Source organism: Ursus americanus, chromosome 26 (assembly GCF_024610735.1).
Source record: "Ursus americanus isolate L20-20 chromosome 26, mUrsAme1.1.p, whole genome shotgun sequence".
NCBI lineage: Eukaryota > Metazoa > Chordata > Mammalia > Carnivora > Ursidae > Ursus > Ursus americanus.
This window is the reverse complement of record NC_142152.1, coordinates 25137891-25160467: the sequence shown is the minus strand read 5'-3', so window position 1 is coordinate 25160467 and position 22577 is coordinate 25137891. Positions and strand designations below refer to the sequence as shown.

The 22577-nt window shown below is 38.3% G+C and overlaps 1 protein-coding gene and 1 pseudogene across 1 annotated transcript in view; one reads left to right on the top strand and one right to left on the bottom strand.

The window, feature by feature from the left end:
• TSHR (thyroid stimulating hormone receptor) overlaps nucleotides 1–22577 on the bottom strand; it is a 155858-nt gene that overhangs the window by 57381 nt on the left and 75900 nt on the right. Inside the window, exons 3-4 of the mRNA XM_045807711.2 lie at nucleotides 21293–21364; nucleotides 15953–16027 (exon numbers count right to left, since the gene is read on the bottom strand). Of these exons, the coding sequence (XP_045663667.2) occupies nucleotides 15953–16027; nucleotides 21293–21364 (147 nt within the window). The remainder of the gene's footprint in view (nucleotides 1–15952; nucleotides 16028–21292; nucleotides 21365–22577) is intronic.
• LOC148107704 (zinc finger CCCH domain-containing protein 11A pseudogene) lies at nucleotides 233–6075 on the top strand (annotated as a pseudogene).

The window sequence follows — 22577 nt, the reverse complement described above, 5'->3', positions numbered from 1 at the left end:
GGGTGATAAGGAAAGAAGGTACAGTGATACCCCTCAGGTACCTGGAATTGGCAGTGAGATGGAGGAGTGGTGGAGGAGGAGAGGCCGATTTCAGCTTGGGGCATTTAAGTAGTGAGATACATATGAGACATCTCAGAAGAGACATCAAGGAGGCTGACAGGTAAATGGCCCAAAGCTAAAAAGAGAGGACTGGACTAGTGATGTAAACTTGAGAATAGTTGGATAAGGTCACATGGAGGAGAATCGTAGAGTAAGAAGAGAAGAAGACACAGGCCTGGGTCATATGGAACCCCAACGTTTAAAAATGAGGAAGATGAATGAACCAGCAAAGGAGAATAAGCGAGACCAACTAGAGTGGTAGAGGATGGCCAGGAATGTGGACTCACAGAGGCCAAGGGAAGAGGATTTGGGTAAGAATAGAATGATCCACTATTTTGAATCCTGTGTATAGCTGTAAGATGTAATGACCACAGTTTTAGCACTGTGTTAAACATAACTGTATTTATTGACTGAATAGGTAGCTTTTTATCTTTGGAATGCCAGCTATAGGTTCCCAACAATTTTAGTGCATATTTTCTACCCTTGCAATTCCTATCAGCACAATCTAAGCAAGAACCGGGAAGCCAGCTCATAGGAAAAATATAGTGCATTAGCAGGAGAAGTTTGAAAGCAGTGAAAGGATCAGGTTAGAAGTGGGGATGATGAGCTCCGAGTCCTTCCGTAACCCTAACTCAGCCAATTTACCAAATCACACCACTGAAAAAGGGACCGGGAGAGGGAGGGCAGCTGAGGAAGGACATCCATGCAACAGAGTAACATTATGTTCTTTAACTTGCTAATGTTCTCACTGAGGCTTTTCAGTAAGTGCTAGCAATATGCAATGACATTGGGCATCAGCACACCTTAGTTCAGTTTCTATGTTCGCAGCAAATCCAACCTGGTGAGGGACTCTGCTGCATAAATAAATCAGAGGGCTTCAGTTCTCTGCTGGGAGTGCCAGGGAAGTTGGGTTGACAGTAGAGGAGTAGATGAGACAAATCATTCTATACTGACATTTGCTTTCATGCTTTCTATCTCAATTCTCTGAGGGAAGGAGAGGGATTTTTCAGCTCTGTTTCTCTCATGCGAGTAGCATAATACTTTGTTTATACTCATTGCTCAATAAATGATTACAAAATAAAGGTATTAAGCAGTTGTGTGGCAGGAGTCCAGAAGTCTTTACTTACCCTTTGTGCCAACTAAAACCATTTGCAGATGATAATGTAGGATATATATTAGGCAAATCTGGAGAATGCAAAATGTGTTATTCTCTTATTTTCTAAGATATTAAACTGAATACCTCATATACATAAGAGAAATATCCTTTTAAAAATCCACTTGAAAATTCATCCTCTTTTTAGTTTTTGTATTTAGTAGTTTTCTTTGCTCTACGAAATTAACTGTTCCACTCAGAGGGAGAAAATTGATATTTCTAAGAGAAATGTTATCAACTAGAATCTTTATGAGGAAAAGGTCATAATAATAACAAAACAGTTATTTTTAAGAGCTGCAGGGTGTATATAGAGCTTTGTTACAAATTAGTTTCTTTGATTTTTTTGGAGAAAGGGGCAGAGAATCAAAATGGTATGATAAATGTACATTATATTTCGAGTCTGAAGATTTTGTTTTGAATTTAATGTTGTCCTTACTGACCTCGATTCTCAGTTCTCTTGGATGTTGTACTTTCTCTAGTTTCAATTTACTGTTCCTTTATAAATTTCTTGTGAAAGATGCATAATTTATTTTTAGCCTTCATTTCTAATCTATGTCTTTTTAAAGCTATACGTTTTCTTCTGAGTGTGACTTTAACTGCATCTTATGGGTTTTGATTTGTCATATTTTTTTTAAAGATTTTATTTATTTATTTGACAGAGAGAGAGACAGCCAGCGAGAGAGGGAACATAAGCAGGGGGAGTGGGAGAGGAGGAAGCAGGCTCCCTGCTCAGGAGCCTGATGTGGGGCTCGATCCCAGGACCCTGGGATCACGCCCTGAGCCAAAGGCAGACGCCCAAAGACTGAGCCACCCAGGCATCCCAGATTTGTCATATTTTTATTGTCATTTAGCTAAAATTATTTTCTAGTGCCTATTGTGATTTCTTCTTTGATTCATGCTTATTTAGAAGTGCATTGTTTACTAGTCAGAGAACTTGATTTTAATTTTTTGTAAGCTATTGAGACTTGCTTTCATGGCCCTACATATGGTCAATTTTGATAAATGTTCCATGTGTCCTTGAAAAGAATATGTACTCTGCACTTGTTGGATACAATATTTTATACAAGTCAATGAGGTGAAGTTGGCAAATTATATTGGTCAAACCTTATTAATTTCTTATCAGTATTTTTACTTTTCTTGTATGCATGTTCTATTGGAGAAAGCTCTATTGAAACAAATCCCCACTATGATGGTGGGTATCTATTTTATTTTTTCAGTTCTGTCAGTTTCTGCTTTACATGGTTTGAAACTCTGCTCCTACAGACACTCAAATTTAGAATCATTATATCTCTCTATAGGAATCCTTTTTATCATAATAAAATTTCCCTTTTTATATATAGTAAGACTTTGGGGTTAATATATAGTGGCATATTTATATCTATTTTCTCGTGGTTATTGTTTGCATGTTAATATTTTTATCCTTATACTTTTAGTCTTTCTATATCATTGTGTCCCTTGTAAGAAGCATACACTTGAATTTTTTGTTTTAATTAACCTACCTGGTAGGTATTGAAATTGGAATATTAAGTCCTTTTACATTTAATGCAATTAATGTAAATATTGATTATTTGCTGTTAAATCTACTATTTGTTTTAGAAGTTCTTCATTACTTCAAATTTCTTGCCCTTTTTTGTATTAATTTTTTTTAGATTTTATTTATTTGAGAGAGGGAGACAGCACAAGCAGGGGGAGCAGCAGAGGGAAAGCAGACTCCCCACTGAGAGCGGAGCCCAATGCGGGCTCCAGGCAGGGCTCAATCCCAGGACCCTGAGATCATGACTTGAGCCAAAGTCAGATGCTTAACCAGCTTAGCCACCTGGGGGCCCCTAGTATTAATTAATTTTTATTATTCTATTCCTCACTACTATTAGCTTGTTAGTAATCTATTCTTTTACAATTATTTTAGTTGTTGCCCTATGGATTAAAACATGTATTCATTAGGGTGTTGCTGCTGTGAGGAGGGTGGGTGACAGCGGCTAAGAAAGAAAGAGGAGGGTGTGGCAGCAAGCGGGAGTCGGGAACAGTGTCCGCGGTTTGGATTGCTGAAACCGTCATGAAGAACACCCCCTAAACTCCCATGATCGGTGCAGATTCCTATGGGGAAGGCCCATGTTGTTGATGTCTTGCAGCCTTGGTTCTGGATCTTGAGAAGGAAGCGGTGGAATTAGTAATAGCGATGCTTTTTAGGATTTGGGGATGTTCCTTGCCCAAAAATTTCCTGGAAAATGGACTCGTATTAAGTGTGAGTAAAAGGCATAATAGATTGGAACTCAGGGAAGACACAGAGGTTCCTACGGAGAGCAACCAGCTAATGATTGCATTTTAAAGACGATTTCTGTGACTGAGTTGTCTTTTGGAAGATTAAATCCATTTCAGGAGGACTTGGAACTGGTCCTTGCCTTTCTATCACAACAGAGGATGTTATTATATTGATGGCCTTTTCCTACCTCCAAACAAAACTGTGTTGTCCACTGTGCCTAAGTCACCAGAAGAGGACGTGAAGGCTAACCAGCTCACAGTTCCACAGAACAAATTGTCCAGTCTAATCCCTCCCCTCAGCTACGGAATGTTATGAAAGTACAAAGCTCAGAAAATGTTCCTGGCCCCACCCATCTACCAGCTGTAATCAAAGCTGTGGATGATGATGAAGATGGTGATGATCAATTTTGTAAGGAAGGTGATGAAACCAACACACATCTGAAGCTCATGATGGATTACAGACAGCCTCTGCTCAGAAACCTGGGGTCAATTTGAAGCAGGTGAATGTTCAAATTTTGGAATAAAAACTTTTGAGGAAACTAAGTCAAAGAAAATGAAAGAAAAATCCAAGAAGCAAGGTGAAGTTTCTTCCAGAGTTTCCAGTCTTTTACTCCTACCTCAGCCCATTCCAGGTCCTGAAAACGAGAATGTCCAGACTGTAGTGAGGAGAGTAACTCTTTCCAGCCAACAAGGAGAAGAACCCTTGGTAAGATTGAGTCTCACCGAGAGACTGGGAAAACGAAAATTTTCAGTAGGTGGTGACAGTGATCCTCCATTAAAGCGTAGCCTTGCACAGAGGTTAGGGAAGAAAGTGGAAGCCTTAGGCACTAACGCTGACAAAGCACCAAAGAAAGTTCACGTTTCCAAGTCTCTGTAGGAGCGATTAGGCATGTCAGCTGGTCCAAACATTGACGAGTCAGCAGAGTCACTAAAGTTGGTGAGATCCATGTGAAGACATTAGAAGAAATTCTTTTTTTCTTTCTTTTCTTCCTTCCTTCCTTTCTTTTCTCAGAGAGAGAGGCAGCCAGAAAGAGAGAGAACACAGGCAGGGGGAGTGGAAGAGGAAGAAGCAGGCTCCCAGTGGAGGAGCCTGATGTGGGGCTCGATCCCAGAACGCTGGGATCACACCCTGAGCCAAAGGCAGACACTTAACGACTGAGCCACCCAGGCGCCTCTAGAAGAAATTCTTGAAAAAGCCAGTCAGAGATGTGGAGAATTGCAACCTAAACTCAAGACAGAAGGACCTCCAAAAGTTGATGATTTTACTTTAGGAACAAGAAGCCCCTCCACTATCTGAATCAAAACCTTCTCTGAGGTCCTGGCTGAAAAGAAACATCAGCAGCAGGAAGCGGAGAGACAAAAAAGCAAAAATAATGTAACAAAAAAACCTTGCATCAAGCTGAAGACCGATAGTGAAATTTAAAAAACAGTGGTTTTGCCACCTGTAGTTACCAGCAAAGCACAATCAGAGGAGCTCGCAGGTGGAACAAAGTCTAGGCAGGTGGTGCATGTCAAGACACTGGAGGAAATTCAACAGGAGAAGGCACTACGGGTACAGCAGCTCTGAGACCAGCACCAGCTCCCAGCCTCAGCTTGAGGCCACCCTCCAGGGCAAGGCAGCTTCTCCAAATCACAAAAAACAAAACAAAACAAAAACAAAACCAGGTATAAAAGAAGAGAAGACAGTTCAAGAAGGAAGTGAAGTTGCTTCCCAGAGCAGTGTTACTAGAACAGAGGATAAAGAGGCTTCAGTAGAGCCCACAGGAGTTGGCATCACCAAAATTCAAGTCAAGAGATGTGAGACCATGAGAGAGAAGCACATGCCGAAATAGCTGGAGAGGGGAAACTCACAGAAGGAAAAATCAGTTTTGACACCCCTTTGGGAAGATGGAGACTCCTGGAATACTCAGCAGAGAAGCCAGTGCTCACTGCTGTGCCGGGCATCACACAGCACCTAATAAAGCGGCTTCCCACAAAGTCATCCCAAAAGGCAGAGGTAAAAACCTCAGGCACTGGGGACACAATATTGAATGTGAAATGTGCAGCACAGACCTTGGAAAAAAGGGGTAAATCTAAACCCAAAGTCAATGTGAAGCCATCTGTGGTTAAAGTTGTCTCATCCCCCAAATTGGCCCCCAAAGGCAAGGCAGTGGCGGTCCACCCTGCTGTCATTGCAGCTGTGCAGCCACTCAGCTCCAGTGGCGTCCTACAGGAAAGCCCCACCAAAAGGCAGCTGTGGCAGTTATCCCACTCCTTTCTGAGGACAAGTCAGTCACTATTCCTGAGATGGAAAAACCTAGAGACCATCTTGTGCTACCTCCAACCCAGTCTTCTTCAGATTCCTCCCCACCGGAACCATCTGGCCCTTCTTCATCCCAGATGGCTATGAAAACTCGCTGACTCAGATCACCTCAACAGGAAAGCCCCTGCTTTCTGTGGAGGATGATTTTGAGAAACTAATATGGGAGATTATAGGAGGCAAATTAGAAGCTGAGATTGACTTGGATCCTGGGAAAGATGAAGATGACCTTCTGCTTGAGCTGTCAGAGATGACTGATAGCTGAGGGTGGTAGAACACTAAAAAAAACAAACAACCTGGACTTAGTTTCATCAATTATAACATTTACCCAAGATGATCACTTCTTTAATCTAGAATTTGTCCCAAATCAGAAGTATACCTCTGAATTACCTTTATGGGTCCTGGATTCCTTGGGGTCAGATTTTTAAAGTCCCTTGATAACCATTTTGTCCATTTGATGCCATGGTTTAGCATCTGTGAGAAAAATGTTCTGATTTACACCTCTCCACAGAAAAACCGAGAGGGAGATCCAAGTTGAAGGCTGCAAGAGAACTTAGTGAGTCCTTAAGTGTTTGTCAGTTTGGACTTTTTCCCCCCTTTGCTGTAGTATTTCTTTGATGTATTGTCTTAATGTACTAATTAATGTAACCTGACTTGGAAAAGGATGACGACCAGCTGCTGCCAGTAAGGACAAAATTTCACACTACCACTAAACGAAAGATCTATTCCATCTGCATTAAATTGTATGTCTTTTTAAAGGTATTTGGAGATTCAACTAAGCTTAAGAGAGCAGCTCCGGAAGCTTGTAATCTGGACATAACTTTTTCAACCTGATTTCCATGCTTCTGCTGCTCTGTAAGCCTCTGAAAAGCAATAGCTAACTTATTATTACTGTAATTTTTTTAAGGCTTTAAAGTGCCACAGGGGTCTTCTGAAACTAATTTTCTATTTGTTGGATTCCCTGGATTCTTAATAAGAGATGGTGACATACGGTTAGAGGAATTCTTTTTTTAGCATGAAAGTTGTCCTTTCTCCAGTTCTTGCCTCCTACTGGCATTGAATTATCACAGGGATAAAAATTGGTTAATTTTTTATTTCTAACTCTCCCAGCAAACTCCTCTTGCCCAGTATTTATTTGGTGCCCTTTAACCACCAGAGGGAAAAAAAGATAAACTCCTCCACACTGCCAATATTTATCTATGGACTGTAGCAGTACACTGAATTGTACTGTAGTGGGGATTATTGAGATGCTTTGGGGGTGTATTGTATACCTTCCCATTTTCTTCATTTCTGAATTGAATTTTCTTATCTTGATGTCAGTCTCTTTCATATCACCTCAAGGTTTAGGCTTGTGAAAGAACAGTATGATGGGAATAAGAGTCTTGAAAGGAGACATATTATATATAACCAGAAGGAAAAGGAAAGAAGAACTTGTCTGTTTTGATATTTTGCTATAGGTGGTCAGTTTGTTTTTCATAGGGAAATCTGATCCACCTGTCATGTTGGCTCCTAAGGAATGCTGTTGTAAGTGGCTCATCAAGAGCTGAACTTCATGTAGCCTTGTTGGGAATATGGAAAACAAAGAAAGCCACAGGACTACCCATTCAGTCTTGGGAAGATCTGGATGATTCTGCACAAGCAAAAAAGACTTGAAACTTATGTATACACACCTCTCTACCAATCCATCTTCAGCTGACTGAATGTTGTATAATAGCCCTTCTCCAAAGCAGTAGTGAAATGTTCTGGTTTCACCACAGATTTTCTACCAGATGGACTTCACATATATATATTCAGAATTCCATCCTAAAGCAACAGAATATACATTCTTCTTGAGTGCACATGGAACATTCTCCAGAACAGATCACATACTGGGTCACAAATCAAGTTTCAACCAGTACCAAAAGATAGGGATCATTCCCTGCATATTTTTGGATCACTGTGCTTTGAAACCTGAACTCAATCACAAGAGGAAATTTGGAAAGAACTCAAATACATGGAGCCTAAAGAACATCCTACTAAAGAATGAATGAGTCAACCAGGAAATTAAAGAAGAATTTTTAAAAATTATGGAAACAAATGAAAATGAAAACACAACTGTTAAAAATCTTAGGGATGCAGTAAAGGCAGTCCTAAGAGAGAAGTATATAGCAATACAAGCCTTTCTCAAGAAATAAGAAAGGTCTCAAATACACAACCTAACCTTACACCTAAAGGAGCTGGAGGAAGAACAGCAAATAAAGCCTAAACCCAGCAGGAGAAGAGAAATAATAAAAATTAGAGTGGACATCAATGAAACAGAAACCAAAAGAACAGTAGAACAGATCAATGAAACTAGGAGCTGGTTCTTTGAGAGAATTAATAAGATTGATAAACCCCTGGCTAGACTTATCACAAAGAAAAGAGAAAAGATCCAAATAAATAAAATCATGAATGAAAGAGAAGAGATCACAACCAACACTGAAGAAATAAAATTATAAGAACATATTTTGAGCAACTATATGCCAACAAATTAGGCAATCTGGAAGAAATGGAAGCATTCCTAGAAATGTATAAACTACCAAAACTGAAACAGGAAGAAATTAAAAACCCGAACAGACCCATAACCAGCAAGTAAATTGAAGCAGTAATCAAAAATCTCTCAACAAACAGGAGTCCAGGGCCAGATGGCTTCCCAGGGGAATTCTACCAAACATTTAAAGAAGAATTAATACCTATTTTTCTGAAGTTGTTTCAAAAAATAGAAATGAAAGGAAAACTTCCAAACTCTCTGAGGCCAGCATTACCTTGATCCCGAAACCAGACAAAGACCCCACCAAAAGGGAGAATTACAGACTGATATCCCTGATGAACATGGATGCCAAATTTCTCACCAAGATATTAGCCAATAGGATCCAACAGTACATTAAAAGGATTATTCACCGTGACCAAGTGGGATTTATTCCTGGGCTGCAAGAGCAGTTCAACAACGACAAATCAATCAATGTGATATACCACATTAATAAAAGAAAGGACAAGAACCATATGATTCTCTCAATAGATGCAGAAAAATCATCCTTTCTTGATTAAAACTCTTCACAGTGTAGGGATAGAAGGAACATACCTCAATATCATAAAAGCCATATATGAAAAGCCCAGAGTAAATATCATTCTCAATGGGAAAAAAACTGAGCGCTTTTTGTCCAAGGTCAGGAACACAGCAGGGATGTCCACTATCACCACTGCTCCTCAACATAGTCCTAGAAATCCTAGCCTCAGCAAACAACAAAAAGAAACAAAAGGTATCCAAATCAGCAAAGAAGAAGTCAAACTCTCACTCTTTGCAGATGATATGATACTTTATGTGGAACACCCAAAAGACTCCACCCCAAAATTGCTAGAACTTGTATAGGAATTCAGCAAAGTGGCAGGATATCAAATCAATGCACAGAAATCTGTTGCATTTCTATACACTAACAATGAGACAGAAGAAAGAAATTAAGGAGTTGATCCCATTTACAACTGCACCCAAAACCATAAGATACCTAGGAATAAACCTAACCAAAGAGGCAAAGGATCTGTACTCAGAAAACTACACAACACTCATGAAAGAAATTGAGGAAGACACAAAGAAATGGAAAAACATTCCATGCTCATGGATTGGAAGAACAAATATTGTTAAAATGTCTATGCTACCTAGAGCAATTTATACATTCAATGAAATCTCTACCAAAATAGCATCAAGTTTTTTCAGAGCTGGAACAATAACACTAAAATTCATATGAAACCAGAAAAGACCCCAAGTGGCCAAAGGAATGTTGAAAAAGAAAACCAAAGTTGGTGGCATCACAATTCCAGACTTCAAACTCTATTACTAGGCTGTAATTATCAAGACAGTATCAGACTGGCACAAAAACAGACACACAGATCAATGGAACAGAATACAGAACTCAGAAATAGACCCTCAACTCTATGGTCAACTAATCTTTGACAAAGCAGGAAAGAATATCCAATGGAAAAAACAGTCTCTTTAACAAATGCTGTTGGGAAAATTGGACAGCCACATGCAAAAGAATGAAACTGGACCACTTTCTTAGACCATACACAAAAACAGACTCAAAATGGATGAAAGACCTAAATGTGAAACAGGAATCCTCAAAATCCTAGAGGAGAGTACAAGCAGCAACCTCTTCGACCTCGGCTGCAGCAACTTCTTGATAGACACGTCTCCAAAAGCAAGAGAAACAAAAGCAAATGAACTATTGGGACTTCATCAAGATAAAAAGCTTTTGCACAGCAAAGGAAACAGTAAAAAGCTTTTGCACAGCAAAGGAAACAGTCCACAAAACCAAAAGATAACCTACAGAATAGGAGAAGATATTTGCAAATGTCTTATCAGATAAAGGGCTAGTATACAAAATCTGTAAAGAACTTAGCAAACTCAACACCTAAAAGCCAAAACTCCAGTTAAGAAATGAGCCGAAGATATGAAAAGACATTTCTCCAAAGAAGACATCCAAATGGCCAACAGACACATGAAAAAATGCCCCACATCACTCGGCATTAGGGAAAGACAAATCAAAACCACAATGAGATACCACCTCACACCAATCAGAATGGCTAAAATTAGCAAGTCAGGAAATGACAGATGTTGTCAAGGACGCAGAGAAAGGGGAACCAACCCTCTTACACTGCTGGTGGGAATGCAAGCTGGTGCAGCCACTTTGGAAAACAGTATGGGGGTTCCTCAAAAAGTTGGAAATAGAGTTACCCTATGACCCAGCAATTGCACTACTAGGGATTTACCCCAAAGATATAAATGTAGTGATCCAAAGGGGCACCTGCACCCCAATGTTTAGAGCAGCAATGTCCACAATACCTAAACTATGGAAAGAGCCCAGATGTCTATTGACAGATGAATGGATAAAGGGCCCAGATGTCTATTGACAGATGAATGGATGATATATAGATATAGATATAGATATAGATATAGATAGATAGATAGATACACACACACACACACACACACACACACAAGCACAATTGCTACTCAGCCGTCAAAAAAACAAGAATGAAATCTTGCCATTTGCAACAATGTGGATAGAACTTGAGGGTATTATGCTAAGAGAAATAAGTCAATCCGAGAAAGACAATTATTATATTGTCTCACTCATATGTGGAATTTAAGAAATAAAACAGGATCATAGGGGAAGGGAGGGAAAAATAAAACAAGACGAAATCAGTGAGGGAGACAAATTATAAGAGACTCTTAATCATAGAAAACAAATTGAGGGGGCGCCTGGGTGGCACAGTCGTTAAGCGTCTGCCTTCGGCTCAGGGCGTGATTCCAGCGTTCTGGGATCGAGCCCCACATCAGGCTCCTCCGCTAGGAGCCTGCTTCTTCCTCTCCCACTCCCCCTGCTTGTGTTCCCTCTCTCGCTGGCTGTCTCTGTCAAATAAATAAATAAAATCTTAAAAAAAAAAAAAGAAAACAAATTGAGGGTTGCTGGGTTGGGAAATGGGGTAACTGGGTGATGGACACTGGGGAGGGCATGTGATGTAATGAGCACTTGGTATTACATAGGACTGAGGAATCACTGACCTCTACCTCTGAAACTAATAATACATTATATTTAATTCATTGAATTTAAATAAAATACTAAAAATAAAACATGTATTCGCTATTTATAAAATCTAATATAAGTTAGTACTGTTAGCATTTCTCAGACAACTCAAGGACTTTAGAACACTTTAACACCATGTATAAACCTCTCAACCTTTGTTTATTTGCTATTGTGTATTTTTAATTCTGTGGATATAGGTAGTTCTTGCTTTGCATGGTTTCAGTATGCATAATATTTAGTTAAATTTAAATAATAGCTGGTCCCAGCAACATGGTTCGAGCTGTGGCTACCACAATATATCAACTGTGAATAATTGCACAAAGTACAAACTTTGCTGCTAGCTCGTCAGTGTGTACATCACTATGTAAATAAGAGATGCATGTCATGATAGGTGACCAACTGCACCACTTCTTTCAAAGTCATTGGTGATTGGTCACTGAGCATCTGTCATTCAGTTTGTGCAGCTGAATTGCCCCCTTGTCTTCCAGTGATAAACCCATGTGACATTTTATAAAAGTGGATAATTGAAAGAGGGAACTGACCAGCAGAGACGAAAGAGCAGCAAAGAAACAAAATATGATAATGCTGGAAGTGAAACTTGAATTAAACGTAAATGGAGTCATAGGAGAAGTAGCTGACCATGCACATGTTGATACTGCCACTGTTTAAGAGACACTAGATATTCAATCAAAGGAACTTAGTGAAGGCAAATTATTGACATCAGTGAGGAAAGTGGTTGCAAATAAAACGATGAAGATGTCCTAAAAGAAATGATGCTGATAAAAAAAATTCACATTAAAGGAACTCTTAGAAATATTTTATGACAGTGAAAGAACAGAGAATTACATTTTGGAAGCTGATTAAGATCTAGAAAGAAGTATGACAGTTTGCCAAGACATCGATGTGATGCTCTTGCGAGTTACATAGTAAAGAGAAAAAAGGCATGCACAGTACAAACTACTCTTGATAAGTATTTTACAAAGAAATAAAACATTTTAGTTCTAAATGTTTTTAAAGTTTAAAATTACAGTATGCTAAATAAGTATCAGTTTACTATTTTTCCTTTCTCTATACATTCATAACCAATAGTAAGAGAGGTTTTACTGTTTTGATAAAAATTTTTTAAAGTCACAAAACAATCGTAATTTTTTTTCACTGATATTAAGATTGCTTTGTATGGTTTCAGCATGCAGTTTCATGATCCCATACCATCATGCAGTGAAAGGACTGACTATTTTTTTAAACCCAGTAAGATATTTTTTGTTTTGTGCAGCCAAGGTTCATCTATACTTACCTTTTCTGTTGTTTTTCATTTCCTTCTGTACTTCTGTGCTACTATTTAGCATTATTTTTCTTTAACCTTAAAATTCCCTTTAGTAGGTTCTTAATATGAGCCTACTGGTAATGAATTCTTTCAGTTTTTATTTGCTTGAAATGTCTTTCTTTTGCCTTTAATTTCAAAGAAGCCTTTTTGGTGGGTTGGCAGATATTTACTATTTTTATTTTTGTTCTTCTCATTGTAGGTATCTTTCTATTGTTTTTATGGATCCTATCTTTTCTGTTGAATGAACAATCAGCTTATTAATCTTGTTGCTACTTCTTTGAAAGTTTGTGTGTATTTCCCCCCCCCCCCTTTGGCTGCTTTTAATAATTTTTACTTTGTCTTTGGTTTTTTAAAAAAGATTTATTTATTTATTTTAGAGAGTGTGCATGGGTGAGGGAAGGGACAGAAGGAGAGAGAGACTGGGGTAGAAGACTCCCTAATGCGCTGGGAGCCCAAAGTGGGGCTCGATCTCAGGACCATGAGATCATGACCTGAGCCTAAACCAAGAGTTGGACCCTTAACTGACTGAGCCACTCAGGCATCCCTTGTCTTTAGTTTTTAATACCTTTACCATGATGTACCTTGATGTGGTTCTTTGTATTTATCCTGTTGGGGTTTCCAGTACTTCTTATATCTGCAACTTGGTTCCCTTAGGAGTTTCAGAAAATTCTCTACAAATATTGCTTCTCTCATTCTCCCTCTCTTCTTTTTTTGAGACCCAATGATAGGTATGCTAGATTTTTTTTTTGTGCCATATATTTTAAAGATTTATTTATTTATTTGAGGTTGGGGAGAGAGAGAGAACTCATGCAAGCATGGGGGGAGAGGCAGAGGAAGGGAATTTCAAGCAGACTCCCTGCTGAGTGTGGAGCCCAATGCAGGGCTTGATCTCATGACCCATGAGGTCATGACCTGACCCGAAACTAAGAGATGCTCAACTGACTGAACCACCCAGGCACCCCTACTGTGCCATATAGTTTAAATTTTCTTTTTTTTCTCCATGCTGCAGGCTGGATATATTCTTCTGACTTATCTTTCAGATTACTAATTCTCTTTTGAGCTGTGTCTAATCTGTTGTTAAACTCATGTTTAGATTTTATTTCAGTTATTGAATTTTTAAGTTCTTGGTTCTATTTGATCCTTTTTTATATTTCTAATTCTATTTTGAAATTCTCTATCTTGTCTTTAAAATTTTGAATATATTAATTACAGTTAAAGTCTGTGCCTCATTACTCCAGTACTCCAAAATGCCAATATTTGAATCTCCTATGATCATTTTCTGTTGTTTGTTTTCTTCTCTTGATTTTTCCCACATATTCTTGTTTCATTTTGTTTTGTATGCCTGGTTATTTTTTATTGATTCATAGCTAGGCTTTAGCCTTCATGAGGGCTGATCTATTTCCCATTATTCCATACTTATGGGATGAAGCTTTTTAGGGATTGCAACTAAAATCCTGGGGTGTTTGTTTACTAAGGAGCCACCCTCCTTCATAAACCCTGAACTCTAGTTTTTGGTTTGCTAGCCCTATGAGATTGCCTAAACTTGTTCAACCTCAGCCTCTCAGTTGTTGCTTATAATTCACAGAATACCACAAGAGGAAAATAATCTAATGTTGTTTTTGGGATTTGCTTCTCTCCCCTTAAATCCCCTTAAAACCCCTTAAAGATTTTTTTTCCGTCCATCTTTTCTAGTTGCTTTCAGAGTAATGGTTGATCTGATGTAAGCCTGCCTACAATAGCTGGAAGTAACATTCTGAGCCTCAGTGTTCTTGAAAGCAGTATAATATAGTGCATAGGGTAAGAATTTTTGAGTGATACATTTATGGTATAAAAATTCTGCTCTTACTGCCTAGTAACTGTGTGACTAAGGAAAACGTACTTATCCTCTATGAATTTATATTTTTTTATATAAATAATGGAAAAATAATCTCTGCTTGATAGGGTTGTTTTTTGAGCCTTAAATGAGGGGGTTAAATACAGAAAACAAAATGTTTAGCATAGTGTCTAGAACATAGTATGTATTTCTTTTTAAAGATTTATTTATTTGAGAGAGAGAGAGCCGGGGGAGGGGCAGAGGGAGAGAATCTTTCAAGCAGACTCCCTACTGAGTGCAGACTCTGATGAGGGGCTTGATCTCATGACCCATGAGATCATGACCTGAATCAAACGAAGAGTTGGTTGCTTAACCGACTGAGCCACCCAGGCACCCCAGAACATAGTATTTATACGTAATAGGTATTTTTGTTTCTTCATGAAAATAGTTAATATTTCATAGCATTTCATAAAATTAAATGGCTCCTTAGAAGAGTATAATGTGATTATGTACAACTTTTAATTGATTGTAATGTATTAGAGAAATAGAATAATTACATATGAAGTGTACTGACTGGTTTTAATGTGCTAGGCATGGGCTTACATGCATTATATCATTCAATATTTATACTAACCATATGAAGGTGAAACTCTTATTACCCTTATTTTACAAATAAGGAATGTAAGGCTAGGAAAGATTACATGTTTGTGCAAGGTTAGATAGTGAGTGGGCAGAGAAGCCAGGGTTCAAACCTGATTCTAACCAACTCCAAGGCCAGAGTTCCTAACCTCACTCCTGCTCTAATCCCATGAAGCTACATTTCTCTTTCCTAATTGAGAAAAAATGTTAGATTGCAGAATCTTGCACAGACCTGGACTCAAGTCAGTAGTCAGTAAATATTTATTGACTCACTGACATCCACACCAATGAAATCAGCTGACACAGTAGTAATAGAATGAAATGACAATTTCAGAAGAGAACTCCTAGTTTTGTCTTTACCTTTCTTTTCTTTTTTTTTAAGATTTTATTTATTTATTTGATAGAGAGCACAAGCAGGCAGAGAGACAGGCAGAGAGAGAGGGAGAGAGAGAGGGAGAAGCAGGCTCTGCGCTGAGCAGGGAGCCTGACGTGGGGCTCGATACCAGGACCCAGGGATCATGACCTCAGTCTAAGGCAGACTCTTAACTGACTGAGCCACCCAGGTGCCCCTTGTCTTTACCTTTGAACTGTGGAAGTGGAATTTTGGATGGATTAATAAACTGTGAGAACCAGTTTAGAATTTAATCATAAATAGAAGTTTTGACCCATGGTCAAAAACCCAGCTGTTACAACCATCTAGAGCCCCAGAATTACCAATCAAGACTGGCTATGGCACAGTCTATGCTGCACTTTTCATTGTACTTACATGTGAGTCATTTTACTCAAATTGTAGAAGGAATGTGATTCCAGCCGCTGCAGAGTAGCATCTATTGACAAGTAGCTGAATGTCACAAAAATATAATGCAAAGTAGACAGTTAGTAGGGTTGTAAATGCCATACATACCCCAAACATACTAATCTTGATGAAACTGCTTTGTCAGGGGCTTCCCAGATCAGGCAACATGATTTCTCCCTAATTATGTTAAAATTAGTTATACTTTTTTCAGATCCTGTGATACCTGAAAGCTTCCCAATTCTTTAGGTCCTATTCACCCCTAAGATTTCATTCAACTATACTTCTTCAGAAGCTTTCCCTAAATTTCCTGATTAGGTCAAATTTCCCTTAAGTATATCTCATTGCACCAGGAACTTCTCCTTTCACTAATTATCACAGTGCAACTTTCTTATTGTTTGGATAATATTTGATTTTTATTGTCTGATTAGGCTATGCATTCTGTGAAATAGAAAACTGTGCCTGTTTTGGGTGTCCTTTGAATTTTGAGCGCCTTTCATAATGTGTGGCATTTAGTAGACGCTCAATAAATATATGTGAAGGTAATGAATGAATGAGTGGATGAATTACTCAAAATAGCAGAAAATGAAAGACATTAGAAAAGAACACAAGAATTAAAAAAGAGGCATTTTTAATGGAGTATGTGACAGCATGGGATTAGAAATACAGTTGCAAAGATGCGAAATCTATAATCCTATAGAGGAACACTACATAGGGTGGTGACTCCACATCCACTCAAGACTTCTCTTCTTTATTTTGATGAAGTGGAACATTCAAGATTTGTCTTGAATGTTCGTAAGCAAAAGATAACTCAAATAAAAGTATTAAGGATGAAAAGAGAAATAAGTACAACTTGTCAAGAATATGTAGGAATATTGTTTCAAATAATCTCCACAAATTCTATTCTTGTAATGAGAATGACTAATGCAGCCATCTCTATGATATTTGGGAAAATTAAGAATTAATAGATGGTGTCCACTTGTAGTCACAGCAGAGATTCTTCAACCCTGGCCATACAGTTGAACTACCCAGGAGGCTTTTAAAATTTACATATGTCCAAAACATGATGCAGGATAATTAAGTCAGAGTTTATAAGGGATGACGTGCGAATACTTTTATTTTTTAAAAGGCATCCTAGATGATTCTAATGTGCAGGCAGGGTTGAGGGCCACTCATCTATAGTTTGAATTAGTCTGTAAGCAAAATATTTTCATTAACATTATGTTTATGAGAGGAGTTCTATTTCATTTGAGTTTTTGCCATGGTCATTGTGAAAATTCTAATGGTCCTGTTCTTTCTGTTTTGATTTATCTATTCTCTAAACAATTAGCCTTTGATTTATCAGGTCTCCCAAACCATTGCCACTTGTGGATAACATTACATAAATTATTTTGATCCAAGTATATCTTTAACGTAGAGGAAACAATGGAACACATTGAAAAGATTAATTTATTGTGTAGGGTTTGCAAAGATTTATAATAGATAAAGCTGAGCCACCTGAAGGACAAGATTAATTTTGAAGGCTGCAAACTTGTTTACCTAACTTTAGGTCCTATCTATTGCTCTAAATTCTCTCCTGAATTTCTTAGTTTAGAAGTGTGGAGCTTTCTCAGTCGGTTACTGGGATGGTCATTCTGCCCATGTCATAATAACTGAAGTTCCAGTTCTCCAACTGAATTATACATCCTTAAAGGGCCCTTATAGCTCAGTTGTGAAGACAACATGTAGGAACCATTTATTCAGTGGGATGAAAGAAGTGATTCCCTGCTTGCTTATCCCATTTTTATTAATAGGAAAAATCAAATACCCCCTCTTCCTCAAATTTCTTCTTAGCCTATAAATCTTATGTAATCAGTACAGTGACATGTCATTTATCATCCAAACTAGGATATTTTTGTGAGTTACACAGGCTGCTTTTAATAATTATACCTGAATAATAGGTGGAAATTTGTCCTGTCCCAGGCAAACCTATCGAGGATCACCCAAATGATTTCTCTCTTCCCCTCTACACATATCATATCTTTAACGATTACTTATGTATCTCTGTGTGCTTTCATTCAACAAATATCTGTTGAATATTTACTCTGTGTCAGTAAATGGGCATTGACAAAACAGATCTGTTCCCTAGCTTCAAGGAAGTCACAGTAGTAGGTGATATAGGTAGGTAAATGGGATTAGCATGTAGAGTGATAAGTGCACTGATATGGATCAGGGAACATTTAACCAGATTGGAGAATCCAGCATAGTCTCCATGGAGAAAGTCTCAACATGGTCTTCAAATCTGCCTGGGTGTCCTGTGTATCTCAACCAACCCTCCCTCTTTAATTGCCCATCACTTTTATTTCAAACCTCAAATTTCTAACTCTTCACCCTCAATATTAGCAGATTACCTTTTAATAATTTGTAGGAAAGACTGAAACCTCGAGATGAGAATTCCTTGAATTCTCCACCAATAAGCCTATTAATATACCTGCACCTGCCTCATCTCTTACTACTTTCTTTCTTGTGACAGTGTAAAAAATGACAATCTTCCTGTAGCAAGTCAATTCCTCTATTTGGATCCCACCCCTTCTTGCTTTCTCAGGCACCTCATACTCTTAAAATTGTTTGTTCTTCACTCTCCTCAGCCTCTCTCTCTCCTGATGCCCTTCCCTGGTCTCAGTTACATCTGCCTGTTTATGACTCTCAAATCTCAAAAAACCCCTACCTGAGTCTTTCCCTGAGCATCCCCCATACCAGGACTTCCAGTCTTCCTTACTCTACTTTGCTTTTTTCTTTTAACCACATCCATTATTCCCTTATAAACCAGTACATATTTATTATGGTTTTGGTTTATTGTCTATTTCCTTCCATTCAAATGTAAACACCACAGGGGCATCAATCTTTGTCTGTTTGTTCCCTGATGTATCTTCATCTCTTAGAATAGTCACTGTCATATAGTAGGGGCTGAATAAATACTTGTCAAATGAATGAATGAAAAATTATGTCTGTGTCCTGATGTCTGCTGGACATAGCTTGCTTGATGCCTCAAAGGCACCTCAAATGCCACATGCCCCAAATTGAACTCCTGACTTGCTCCCTGACCCTCCACAGCAAATCCACAGAACACGTCTCTAGTGCAGTGAATATGCTAATCAACTACACAGATGTCCTAGTCAGACACTCGGATGAAATTCTTCTCCATTTCCCTCCACCTCCAAATCAATCAACTTTCCAGTTTGTTGGGTCTTTCTATTTATTTCTCACATGTGCCCACTTTATTTCCCTTCAACCATCATCACTCAGTTCACCATCTCCTCTTCCCTGGGACACTGGATCAACCTCCTCACTAGCTTCCTGTCTCCAGTCTTACTCCATTTGACTCCCTTTCTATAGCACAAGGGAATGTTTCTAAAGCACCTGATCTGTTATTCCCTGCTTATAACCACTCAGTGACGTGGCCCTTAGGGAAGATTTCAAACTGCTTTATCTGGTTCACAAGGCCCTGAACTTGCTCATTCCCTGGTTTCATTTTTCTCTACTGCCCTTCTCCCAGCTTAAGCTCCAGCCTCAACAAATTTATTTTAATTTAACTGATAGCCCAGCTTTCCCCTCTGCTTGGAACTATCTTTCTACCTCCCCCCTCTTCCCACCACCCAGATAATGCAGATCACAAGTTAGGTGTCATTTCCTCCAGGAAGCCTTCCTTGACCACACTCTCCATCCACATAATATGCTTCTTGTATGAGTTCTGTAGCACTCTATGACTGACCCCATCATAGCACTATCACTCTCTTAGGAAGGAAAGTGGAAACTCCATGAGTATTGTCAGCTGTTGTATGTGAAGCATCTAGCAAAGTGCCAGACACAAAGTAGGGCTCAATAAATGTTTGTTGAATGAATGAATAAAGTAATGGTCAAGCTACTGGGACATCCAAGTAGAGACACCAGATAGGCAATTATATAGGAATTGAGGAAAAAAGAGTGAAAGGGGAATTTGAGGTGTTTAGCTTATAGGTCACTAAATGGTCATGCCATTAAAGGGAGAAGGAGAGGAGAAGGAACAGTTTAGCAGGAAGATGATGGGTTTGTTCTGGATTTGCTGTTTGAAGTGACTCAAGATGATGATACTTGGAAGGAAGCTTCTAAAGCAGGCCTGACTTGTAAGAACAAGTCAGGGCTGGAGACACTCATTTAGGAATGAGTTGTGTTACATAATACTGAAGGCAAAGGGATGGGAGTGTTCATTCAAGGAGAGGAGGGTATAAAGGCACTGGGACAAAATAATGAACTGATCTTCAAAGAATTGAATGAAATGAAATAGGAAGCTGGGAAAGGAGACTGAGGAAGAGTAGCTAAGGTAAGATGTTAAAAAGAAGGATGAGAACAATATCCAGGAAATCAAAGGAGACAAGAATTTGAAAAAGGAAGGGCTGGTCAGGAGAATCAAAGACTGCAGAGATGTTTAGCTGGGACGGTTTTCTCAACTGCAGCCCTGCTGATATTTGAGACTAGAAAATCCTTTGTTGTGGAAGGATATTCTGTGCCCTGCAGGGTATTTAGCACATCCTTCACCTCTGCCCACAGAGGCCAGTAGCCCCCTCCTCTCCTAACAACTAAAAATGTCAAATACCCCTGAAATGACACAATAGATAAAAATGATCATGAAATGAATGAATTTAGCCCAAGTCACACAGGTTGCTCCTGGGTGTATTGTCATTTGGTGTGCCTGAATTATCTTCATTGCTTGTCAGAATCCATTAAACAAAGAAAGGCCCTCATTCATTTCATACACAGTTATACTCTTAACTCATTATGGAAGTCCTTTTTATCCTTGCTCTTGAGTGTATAGCAATTCAGTTTTCTAAGATTTAGAATTATTATTATTTTTTTTTTAAGTGAGGGAAGTCTGAAATCATTATGTACATTTCTGACAAAATGTAAAAAATCCTAGTGGTAAAAAGTGAATCAAGAATTGGTAACTAGGCGAGATGGACTGGAGATAGATATATAAATCTATTTATGGGAGAGATCCCTGGCTAAGGTTTTTGCCACATCCCAAGATACGTTAAAATAATGGAGAATTACTAAGTTCTCAAGACCAAATGAATTTAAATTTGCAGTAGGTTTAGGAAATCATTTAGAAATTTGGGATTAGAGAGGTCACAAAATCAAATAAACATCTCGTACATAAAACTTTTCATATACATTGGAGATGTAGATATTGACTAATACAAGTACAATAGATATCAATTATTTGTTTTGATAGAACACATTTAGAAAATAACATGGCACAGTTGCAAACTTTTATTTATATTAAGAAAAATGACTTACATCCTGGAAATATTGGGCAGATTTGAAAACGCACGACTGGGAATGGTTTTCAGATGAGTCTCTGTAAACTTCCTATGAAAATAAGTTGCACAATTAGAGATTTAATCATTGGACTTTTATAATAAGTCACCTTAATTATGAACAATACATTATTAGAAGCAGGCCGATCCTTATGATATATATTTCATCATACATAATCAACAAAATTAATACTTAAGGAAAAACAAACATACAATTTTCCCCCAACAAAACAAGAATTGAGAGTGGGATTCAAATGCAGAAAATAAAACTTCAAACGTCATCTTTGAATTTGCAGTAAACTCATATGCTTTGTTTGACATCAGATTCAAATTATTAACTGGAGGGCAATGTAACATATTCATAAGTTTATTAGGACTGCTGAGTTCATATTATGCACATGTCAATGGAAATGTCTTGGAATGTCATTGGAATATACATGAAGAACATATTAAGAGCATTAAATGCATGTGATATATCTTAGAGATTAAAAATAGTGGTATGGTTACAGTCTTTTTGCCCAACCAAAGGTCTCCTCAATCATTACCTTGATCTTATCCACTTGCTACAGTTTGGAAATAACTGACTAACAAGGAGCTAATTCTCTTGTGACATCTTTATTGCATATGCAACTTAAAGGTTGTGGCTTTTCTTCCAGTTTGCTTTTTTGGATACTTTTCAGAAGGCCGAGATTATTTTCCTTATAGGTAATAAGACATCTTCATGCATTTCAGGATGTCTGTCCACCGAGGTGTTCCTTTTTTTTTTTTTTTAAGATTTTATTTATTTATTTGTCAAAGAGAGAAGGAGAATACAAGCAGGGGGAGAGGCAGGCAGAGGGAGAAGCTGGCTCCCTGCTGAGCAAGGAGCCTGATGCGGGACTCAACCCCAGGACCCTGGGATCATGACCTGAGCCAAAGGCAGACGCTTAACCAACTGAGCCACCCAGGCATCCCAAGGTGTTTCGTTTTTTACTTCCTTTTGTTAATATTGTAACGCTTGATAGAATACTATAGGAAAGAAGGTGTCCTAACTCATTTTGCAAAAAGACAATGCCTCACCACATTTACCATCTTCTCCATGGGTCTGTTTTTGCCATATAGATATGGGTAATCACATATCATCCATTTACTACCTTATTTAAAGGTATTAGACTAAAATTGTGTGCTTCCCTTCTAGGCTGCAGGGTTTTTTCCCTCAACAATCTATTTCCTTGATCTCTGAATTCTTTGAACTACTAATTTTTGCAGTCATTGAAACACACTTG